This window comes from Octodon degus, unplaced genomic scaffold (genome assembly GCF_000260255.1).
Source record: "Octodon degus isolate 3935 unplaced genomic scaffold, OctDeg1.0 scaffold00076, whole genome shotgun sequence".
In the NCBI taxonomy this organism is placed as follows: Eukaryota; Metazoa; Chordata; class Mammalia; order Rodentia; family Octodontidae; genus Octodon; species Octodon degus.
In genome coordinates this window covers 6,015,551-6,026,599 of record NW_004524652.1, presented here as the reverse complement: position 1 = coordinate 6,026,599, position 11,049 = coordinate 6,015,551, and the positions used below count along the sequence as shown (strand labels likewise).

Below are 11,049 nucleotides of genomic sequence, written 5' to 3'. Positions count from 1 at the left end.
GTGGCACTCCGCCCGTCTACTCCCCTTTCAAAGTCTGCTTTGAAAGGATTTTTAGGTGCCTCATGTCTACAAAGACCACAAGGCCCTCCAGCCTCTTTATACTGAAAGCAAACGTTACAGCATGGCCTAGCCTTGGAGACGCCAGAATCTGCTAAACTGAGACCCTCGCACAATGAAAGGCGGGTGAGCCAACAGCCTAGGCGTCTCTGTTCTGCCCTGCCACTGGGTCTCACCAAAGGAGCAGCTTTTTAGGCCTCCCTTGCCAGCAGGCCTTCACCTTAACATGCTGAAGGTCACCAGCAGGACAAGCAGTCTATAAACAGAAGCACTACCTGGGAGGCTTTGGTTGCATCTGGAGTGAGTCGGTGGTCCTGCCAGGGGCACAGGCAGATCTCATAGTGCTCAGCCTGAGAAGCATGGGCCAGACTGAGGGTAGAAGCTGCATCCACTGGGCAGAATATGCCCAAGAACAGATATTACTCTCTATTTGTTCTTTTAGGCACTAAGAATAAATACAACTAAAGAAAACACAATAAACTTATCCAAAATCAGGGTTAAAGAAACAAGAAGATAAAAGATCTAAATTTTGATGAGCATTCTACCCCTCAATACACAATTCTTTAAGAAATTTAACAAGTTACAAAGGGAACAGTTCAACCAGAAAAACATTCAGGAGTTTATCATGTAATCCTTCCTCAACACCTCCTCAGAGTTAGAATTTAGGAGCAGGTTTGAAGCCAGGCTCTACCACTGCCTAGATGGAGGCCCCGCCAAGTCCTGCAGAGCCCCCTCCTGACCATCCCCAGGGAGGGCCTAAGCACGAGTCCACTTCATCAGGATGGTAACTTTTTATTTAACATCTACAAGATTTTGGTACCTTGCAGTTTTTAATCAGGTTTATACAATCTCAATTTTAATAGTGCAACCTGTGCAAGCAAATAAAAAAGAAAAGACCACTTGAAAAAAGTCCCTCACTTGTTTTTATAAACATCTATTATAGGCAAAACAAATCTTACCCATGTTATAGATAAATGTCTATTCACATTTGTACATTACCATTTTTAACAGCTTGAGATAAATTCTACAATGTCTTACAACACAGAAAACAATGTTCAAGTTACTGGGTAACAATAACAACAACAAAAAAACATACAGCAGAAGCCTCAAGTGTTTCCTCATTTCTAGTTTACAACTCAAGTATGGTTTTCTGTTTATGAGTGACAAAAACGTCAGATAATGAAATGAAGTAAAACCAGAGTTTTTGCAAGACAGAAGCCAACTGTACTTCTAAAACTATCTTTAAGTTAAGGAAAATGTAACTTTTAAGAAGAACAGGCTTATAGCCATTTTTGCAGCACACATTAGGAATACTATATTAATACATTAAAATTAACTTTGAGGAGTTTTATTACAAATTTGTACTCATTACCTGGACAGAAACCTGGGGCAAGGGAGGAGAGGAGGCAGGGAGGGTCTGCAAGGCTGGATGCAACACCCAGGTATAAACACTATGAAAACGCAATACCCAATGCTGTACATCTACAAATCTTCTCTCCCAACGCTCAACTTCTGTGTTGTGTTACGCATGCTTTCAAAGACATGCACTGTCAGAACAAAAACTACAAAAAAACCTGAATGCATGATATGCAGCCTTTCATTTCATGCTTTAGTAAACCTATTGTTTTATGTTGGAAAAAGAAATCAATATATATTTTCCATATTTATAGACTCAACACATGCACCTGGGGAGGCCCCAGCAATGACATGAATGTACTGCATTAACCCTGAGCACTGTGTAACAGGAAGGTAAAGCCAGTTTGGGAAGTTCCAAGCATCTTAAACCAACTGTGGTTTGTTGCAAACACAAACAGACCGATGTGCGCACATGCGCATTATGCCCCTCAGCTCACCCAAATAGAAGCGGATGGGAAGCCTCAGGGAGGTGAAAGGAAAAGATTCATGTACTACCATCGGCACTGCTGATTTTCAGTTTTGCTACCTATTCCAGGTTTGTCCTTATTCCCCCAAAAAATTAACTAGAAAGCACAACCAAAAAAATATATAGAATTCTTTGGAAACTGTCCCTGATTTTTATGCAAATGATATGCCCCACAGCATCTCAAGACACACCGTGCTGCCACCTGTCTGTTCCTCAAGCGTTGCTCAGGTTGGCGATGCTCTGTGGGTGATGCTGCTGCCACAGCTGCTTCTGCTGGACCGCAAGCTGCTGAGACTGGTCTGAAGTTGACAGGAGATTTATGAGAGGCGACACACAATTCGCCGGAATGATCAAGCCTGTAATTAGCAACAAGAACATACAAAGCTGTGTCCAGTAGAAACCACACTGTACCTTACAACTTCTCACCAGTTTCCAAATGAGGAGTAATTTTAAGTTTAACAAACCAGGACTTCACACATATATTCACCGAGCACCGTGTAACTGCTGTGGGGCATTACGATGCAAGCTGGTTCCTCTGAAGGGCTTCCCACAAGCCACAAGCACATGTGTGTAACAGGACGCATCTTCTGGCTGAAGGAAGGGTTAGGAGCAGCGCTCTTCCACCTACCATTTCTCCAGCTTGTAAAGCACAGACACTGCCTTCTTGCCATGCACACAGGCACAAAACGACTCCAACACAGGAGTGGCCAAGGCCGGTGCTCCCCAGCAGGGAACATCGCCATGGGAACAGAGCACAGAGTGTCACCTCAGCCTCAGCCCCAGCCCCAGCCCCAGCCCCAGCCCCAGCCCCAGCCCCAGCCCCAGCCCAGGGATCGTGCACTCTGCAGCGAGGTGTATGAAGGCCGCACTCCAGAGCAGCCCTTCAGGATGTGTGAGAAATTCAGGCTCTTACGTGAAACATCTGTTTCTTCATTTTAAAACGTGGCAAATAATTCAAATAAAAACTTGCCATAACTAAAAATACTTCAGAGCCAAAAACAAAGAAAATAAAAGCCCATTCCTCGGCGGACTCTGGCCCACAGGCTACACTGAGGGCTGTGGCCACTGCACAGGGCCTGGCCACTTGCCGGGAGAGCCAGGGTACCTTCTTCACTTCACAGTGCAGAGCCCAGCACAAGGGCCTTTACTGAGGCCTCGGCCAGGGAGCATGGGCCATGAGCACAGCACCACAGGGACAGCCTGTGGTCACCACATCCCTTCAAGGACAGCCCCTACCTCGCCCTGCAGGACACATAAGCAAGCTCTGCAGCCAACAGCAGGCATGGAAGGGAGCTAAGGACCAGAAGCAAAGTAAAAATGGCTGGATCTGATTTTTCCCGAAAATTAAGTAAAACAAAACTCAGACTCACCTACAATCCGTTGCCCATCTTCTGTCCTTAGCCGAACTATCTGCATCTTCACATTTGTACCACTGACAGATGCGAGAACACCCTCCACTTTTGTCCACACGCTCAGGACTGAGCCACATAGAACGTAATATGTGCGGCAGCGAAGACCTATTTCACAGACTAATCCCAGGCTTGCTTTTTTGCAATTGCCACGCCTAGAAAAATCAGGAAGAAAAAACTCTCATGTCGGGGCTGGAGAGATGGCTCAGTGGTCTAGAGCACCTACTTGGAACGGGCTTGGCAAAGCACAGGGACCGCGGTTCGATCCTCCAGCACCACATACCAGCCAGCCCCACCCCCTGGTGGGCTGAGCTGGCCACACACACACTAAATGAATGTAATAAATAAATAAACAGCGGAATAAAAAAAAAAACTCTCATGTCTATGTGTACATGTGCCCTCCACAAAAGGTTTCCAAGGTCTATACAAATTTGTTTTTTTTTTTTGTTTTGTTTTGGGTTTTTTTTTGGTGGAACCGGGGATTGAACACAGGCCCTTGCACTTGCCAGGCAAGCACTTATTCTACTGAGCCATCTCCCCGGCCCTCTATACAAATTTGAAATGGAAAATCTAGCCACCTTAACATCCATGATTCTACTGTAGTACTGCCAGCCTCTTAAATAAACCTGTCAGTTACTCCTATATTATTAAACCACTGATAACACTGTTCTAAGTCAGGTTAGTGGAAAAGACCCCAGTGACCAAAAAGAGAAGAATCATAGGTAGACTTAAAGAGAACTGAGTTTAAAAGAGGAGATGAAGCACTATTTTATGGTTTCAATTATTTTCATTATTCACACAGAAAGCTCGCTCTGGGCAACATCAAGAGAAACACACACTATTAACTGCATACATATGAGCATACTTTATGCTATGACACAAAGCAAATGTTTCAGAGGACATTTAGACATTGACTTCTGAAATGTTCTGAAGACTTCTAAGTGGTTTTTTTTTTGGGGGGGTTGCTTTTTTTAAAATTTATTTTATTTAGTGTGTGTGTGGCCAGCTCAGCCCACCAGGGGGCGGGGCTGGTTGGCATGTGGTGCTGGGGGATTGAACCGCAGTCCCTGTTACCTGTTTAGCTTAGTTTGTTCTAAGTAGGTGCTTTAGACCACTGAGCCATCTCACCAGACCGGGGGTGGGGGGGGGGGTTGCTTTTGATACAGGGTTTCACTACACAGTTCAGGATGGCCTCAAACTCACAGCAATCCTCCTGCCTCAGTCTCCTGAGGGTTCGGATTACAGGCGTGTGCCACCACACCCAACTAGACTTCTAAATTTTAACTTTATCTTTTGAGACAGAGTCTCACTGTGTAATTCTGGTTAGCCTTGAACTATGCAGCACAGCCTGGCATAAAACTCATGGTAATCCTCCTGCCTCAGCCTCCTAAGTGCTGGGTTTACAGGCATACGCCACCATGCCTGACTTTAGATTTCAACTTCCAGTAGCACTAATTTGCATTCAAAATGAAAACAAAGTATTATTTACATCAAAGAAAATTTAGCTATTTGTATGAATCAACAAACTTGAGGGCCAGGGAGATGGCTCAGTAGAATAAGTGTTTCCCTGGCATGTACAAGAACCTGAGTTCAATTCCAGGTTCCACAAAAAAAAAAAAAAAAAAAAAAAAAAAAACCCACAACTCTGAGCTAAGCTTCATTGTTTCCTTTTACATAGTGGCCCAGACAATGCAAACTCATTAACTACTTCATAGGTTAAAAAACAAAACAAAACAAAAAAGAGCCACCCCAAAAAACCAGAGAATCAAACTCTGCAGGATATACAACAGTCTGCACAAGGTGGTCAGATAAACACTGAGTGAGCTGGCAATAACAACAGGACTAGCTCCAGGATGGAACAACATCAAGTTTTCCTGTGCTATGCAGCCACTCAGTTCCCTGATTTCTTAAAAGTTCAAGGGGCTGGGGACATAGCTCAGTGGCATAAGCACCTGCCTAGCAAGTACAGGGTCCTGAGTTCTATCCCTGGTATCACACTTACACACACACACACACATACACCACCACCCCCCAAAAAAGAACAGGAAGAATGAAGCAGAAGGAAGTGGAAACAGCAATTCCTAAGAGAAAGAGGCCACACCCCCAGACAAGAACTAGCTGGAAAGCACAAAGCACCAGCCAAGAGCAGCAGGGCCAGGACAGCAACACTCCACACAGGGGCACTGTGGAGACCCCGTTGCTGCAGGGCAGCACATGGAGGACAGTGACCTCATTTATTTACTAACAAGGACCTAACAGTAAAGTGAGAAGGTACATTTAAATCTTGACTGTACTCTGGAAAATAAGGCAAGAAACAAGGAAATACTAACCAATAAGCATGAGTACAAGTATCTGCAGATGAATTATATTGGTCTAACCAATGCACAAGAGCATCATCTGAGACTACCTGTGGAAATAAAACAAAATTTTATTGAAACAGTGCTGCTTTAAACTAATCCCAAACAGCCAACTTAAAATCATCCCTATTCAGAAACAACACAGCTCTTACACCCAGCTCAATTTAAATGCCATTCAAAAAGTGCTGCTATGCTTCCTCCAATGTACTGAAATTGAAAGGGCTTGGTGAACTGTAGATGCTTTCAAATGAGACTAGCCAGGAAAAATAATTTACAGAACTATTAAAAATAAAAACTATAGGTAATATTTGGAAAACTATATACTATTTTCTAGAAATCACTGAAAGGTAAAAACACTGTAGCATGTACACAGAAAAGCTCCAAAGTAGGAAGGAATTTCAGCCTCACGTATCTTCCTTTTATGTAAAAGTTCTAATGCTGCAGTTAGCGCTGAACGCTACTGTTACTAATAACATACATTGCTTCAAACCACCACCTTCTTAGTTTCTTAGTGGGTGATAACAGTAAGACTAAGATTAGTATACAAAGCTTGATATTATTCTGAATATCTTTTAAGTAGTAAACAAGTAAGCTGACACAATAATTTTATATCTAGATACAACAATCCTTGACATGATTTCTATATACAAGTACAGAATGAAATTAATGTCTGAATTTAATAAAAATGTTTTACAGTAAAAGACACATTGCCCAAACAATAGGACTATGTGTGTTCAAAGCAAAGATATTTGGAGGGGAATTAATGGCACTTGGGAGGGGGAGACCGGAAATCAAACTCAGGCGCTTGTGCTTGCCAGGCAGGCACTGCCACTGAGCTATTCCCTCAGGCCAGGCAATTTTTCTTTTACTGTAATAATTTTTTAAAATTTATTTTAGCATTCAGCATAGCTTTTAATGACACTACACATGCATATTTTAACTGAACTGATGATTGAACCCCTGGCCTTAAGCATGCGGATCAAGCACTCGCCAACTAGGCTACATCGTCACTCCTTTTCATTTCTCAATCCTGAGAGTGTCTCATTAAGCTGACCAGATGGGCACACACTGCCTAGACTCCCAAGTAGCTGACAGCAGAGGTTCGTGTTATGGTGCCAGGCTGTTTCAATATCATAAAACAAGTATTTATAAGTAGTCTAATGTACAAGTAAGAATATACTTTTTGGGCCAGGGAGATAGCTCAGCAACATAAAGGCCTGCCTAGTAAGTGCAAGGTCTAGAGTTCAATCCCCAGTACCACAAAATGAAAAGAATACCCTTTCTGACCCAGACTGGTGGTACACATCTGCCATTTCAGTACTTGGGAGACTGAGGCAGGAGGATCACTATGAGTTCAAGGACAGCCTGAGCTACACAGTGAGACCCCATCTCAATAAAATAAAAATAAAAAAATACCTTCTTATACTTCTTTTTAAGATCAGCATAAATTTCTAATTTGAGCTGCTTCCCAGTATTTGGTCGATAAACTAAGAAAAGTTTCTTTTTAGGGTTTACTTCCTTAACTAAGATGGCAGTTTTCTTGTTGTTCCTTATCTGTAGAGAGAAACAAATGGCAAAATATAATGATTTGCTACTGCACCTTTAAAACATGTCTGTATAGACAGCATCACATCAGAAAATATAACCATTCAAATAAATGTTAACACTGTTAGGTTTTTTTCAGCACGGCAGAGAAGCAGAAGTAAAGGAAAGGAAGGGAAAGGCCACTATTGCCACTAAGGAGGACACAGAGAGAGGATCAACGGTGGGGAGAGGGAGAGGTCCTCTGACCTCAGACAGGAAGGCTGGATTTCGTGGATTTTGCTAGGGGCAGGGCTTGAGGGGCAGGTTTGGTGACACACAAGCTGATTCCGGGTCCCCTTGTGTGAAAGGGAAAGGAGTCCAGGACTTGGGGGGGGGGAGTGGAGGAAGAAGGGGTCAATGGAAGATCAAGCTGCTTTGGGGTACAGCCATGTTGAATCAGGGTCACGATAATTTAGCCGTTTGTGCTCGGGCCAGAACCTATCAAACACCAAATAAACAAGTGTGTGAATATTGAATTTCATCGAAGGAAGACCATAAATGCTTGCTCTTGCTATAAGGTTCCACCCAGGAAACAGCTATCTAATTCTAGCTAATGACACAAAGGTTGAGGGTCACAGTATTCTTTCTGGTTTTTTTGAGACAGACTCTTGCTACGTAGTCTCAGGTCAGAGGATCTCCCCCACCTCCCAGCTCAGGCTCGTCTTTTTTTTTTTTTTTTAATGTATTTAGTACAGGGTCTCTAGGGTCTCCGACATAGATCGGACTCATAGTGATCCTGCTGTTTTCAGCCTCCCAGAGGCTGGGATTACAGGCGTGCAGCACCAACCCCAGTTGCCCAGGCTTGTCTTAAACTTATTATACAGTTTAGGCTGGCCTCAAACTCGTGGTGATCCTCTTGCCTCAGGCACTCCAGTACTGAAATCACAGGCATGTGCAACCATGCCTGGTTGAGCGGTCACAGTATTCCTTAGAAAACGTATACCTTTTGTTCCTTGTTTGTGGAATCATAGGCAAGTAGACTCAAATAGGCAGAAATATCAAGTGTTATAAAAAGTAGCAGAAATCCCAGCTTGCCGCGCTGGCTGGGCGGGGACGGGCGCTGAGAAGGCGATTTGAGACTGGTGGTGTACGCCTGTAATCCCAGCACTTGGGAGGCTGAAAGCAGGAGAATCAACAGGAGTCCAATCCATGTAGTGAGACCCTGTACACCCTGTATTCACAATACATATGCCCTAAATTCATAATAAAAAAATTCATTAATAAAAAGTAGCAGAAATTAGGTCTTTGCTTAATTTTTTCTGAATTTCTCATGATAAAATTTTATAAAAAGTTAATCTCCTTCAAGTAACAATGAACTTTTAACCTCTTCTCAGATGCCACCCAGGTGGCCCCGGACCTCTGCTTCTTCCTGGCCTACTGTCCTACTTTTCCCTGTGCTGCTGTAAGGATGAAAAGAGAATACAGCCCAGATAGCTGTATTCTCAAGTTAAAATGCTGAACAAATCACCCAAAAAGGGGTGTGCAGAAGTGGAGGCATCAAAGAGGAGACAGAGCTCAGGCACGTGTACATAGATACGTGGCCCTGTGTGGTGGGACTGAACATAAGAGCTTTCCCCACTGAACTCCAGCTTTCTAAATTATTATTTTGTAAAATGGTGATCATTACACATTTAAGACAGGTTCTCTAAATTGCCCAGACTGGGCTTAAGCTTGCAATACTCCTGCTTCAGCCTCCTAACAGTGCTGGGATGACAGGTGAACACCACTATATCCTGCTTGTTTTGTTTCTTCATGAGATGAACTACAGGCACACACCAGCAGACCTGCCAGGCATGGTGGCACGTGTTCATAATCGCAGCACTTGGGAGGCTGAGACAGGAGGATTGCTTTGAGTTCAAGGCCAGTCTGAGCTTCCACAGTGAGTTCAAGGTAAGCCTAAACTATACTCAAGATTCTGTCTCAAAATCAAAACACAGGGGCTGGGGAGATGGCTCAGCGGAATAAACGCTTCCCTGCCAAGTGCAAGGGCCTGAGTTCAACCCCTAGTTCCGCCAAATCAATCAATCAATCAATCAATCAATCAATCAATCAATCAAAACACAAAAAAAAAAAAACTACCAAACCCCAGGGCATCTGAGCTCTGGAACATAACTGAAAGGAAAGTTTCAAGATACAGTGGTGCCTTGGTTGACAAACGTAATTTGCTCTAAGATTCTGGAAAAGATGGCTACTGTTTCTGTTTATGTAGAAAAGATGTCCACAGTAATGTTTATCATCCCATGGAGTTTGCAAAGAAAAACAAAATCTGCGACACACTTTTGTTTGTGAATCAAATTGTTTGTAACCCAAAGTATTTGTGAACCAAGGTACCACTGTTAAAGGCATTTCCTTCCCATCTCCAATAAATTAGAGCACTGTTTGTTGAGCTATTCGTTTTTCTTTCAGTGAAACCAGAAATTAAAGCCAGTGCATTCCCACTAAGCTACATTCCCAGCCCTTTTACAATTTTTTACTCTGACTCAAGAGGCTAACTATCCAGGCTGACCTTGAATGTATGACCCTTCTGCCTCAGCCTTTCAAGTAGCTGGGATTACAGAAATGTACTACCATAGTTGAAAATGAACTTTTTTCATTAAGATAATCTTGCTAGGTGTGGTGGTGTACACTTATAATCACAGCTACCTGGAAGGTCCAAACAGGGGGACTGCAGGTTCCACTAAGTCTGTGCAACTTGGCAAGATACTGTTTCAAAATTTAAGAAGGAGGGGGACCAGGGAGATGGCTCAGTAGAATAAGCGCTTGCCTGGCAAGCGCAAGGGCCTGAGTTTAATCCCCAGTTCCACCAAAATTTAAGGGGTAGGTCGTGTAGCTCAGAGATATAGCATGTGTATAAAAATGTCTACGATGATAAAAGCACATTTAAATTTTTTCTTCGTGGATATATAGATCCTTTGTTTTTACTTAAGTCATAAGAAACATAAATTAAGTCATCCAACAGCACATGAAATGATAAAGTATACTTCAAATTTTTAATCAGCTGACAAGGACGCCTTCCATCATATATCAAGAGGACAGTATCAAGGGCATGCAGAGTGCAGTACCTGACAACAGCTGACAGTCAGTAACATGGTCACACAACCAACAGAAATCCCACGGATGGTGGCAACTACTTTCCCTCAGGGCTGAGCACACTGGACACAGCAGACCAAGTGTGTTAGTTGCAGGGGGACCAGCGGTCCTGAAATAGTGACCCTTCTCACCACGGCCCCTCCCCCCAGCCACTTCGGTCACACAGGGAAACAACAGCCCAGTGTTACCACAGCCTTCCATTCAAGGGAAACCAGAAAGCAGGACTTGGATCACAGCCCACCAATGGCTGCATTCTAGTACCTAAAAACCATCGGCATCCAATGTAGAATAATCAAAACAGCATCCATGAGGAAAGCTGGGTAAATTGGTAAACTAATAGAGGGGGAAGAAGAGGACAAGAGGGAATGAAAAATTCAAGATCAAAAATTACAATTCAGGAGACGACCTGGGGCCCTCCGGATCCTAAATAGACCCAGAGCACAGGCCCGGGGAGTGAGTGAGAGGACCCAGGGCCGCCGGATCCTGAACAGACCCAGAGTGCAGGCCCGAAGGCCACGGGATCTTGAATAGACCCAGAGCGCAGGCCCGGCCAGTGAGTAAGAAGACCAGGGCAGCGGGATCCTGAACAGACCCAGAGCATAGGCCCGGCAAGTGAGTGAGACGACCCGGGCCCGCGGATCCTCATTTGACCCAGGCTGCAGGCCCAGCA

At 43.8% G+C, this 11,049-nt stretch overlaps 1 protein-coding gene across 6 annotated transcripts in view; it reads right to left on the bottom strand.

The window, feature by feature from the left end:
* Positions 1-833: 833 nt before the first annotated feature.
* Sbno1 (strawberry notch homolog 1) overlaps positions 834-11,049 on the bottom strand; it is an 81,656-nt gene continuing 71,440 nt past the window's right edge. For 5 of the 6 annotated variants that reach the window (XM_004635876.2, XM_023720458.1, XM_023720459.1 and 2 more), the window contains 4 exons: positions 7,122-7,259; positions 5,679-5,755; positions 3,310-3,503; positions 834-2,295 (listed from right to left, as the gene is read on the bottom strand). In XM_004635876.2, coding sequence (XP_004635933.1) covers positions 2,153-2,295; positions 3,310-3,503; positions 5,679-5,755; positions 7,122-7,259 — 552 coding nt within the window. In that variant the 3' untranslated portion in view covers positions 834-2,152. The remainder of the gene's footprint in view (positions 2,296-3,309; positions 3,504-5,678; positions 5,756-7,121; positions 7,260-11,049) is intronic. The other variant, XM_004635877.2, reaches the window with a different exon arrangement.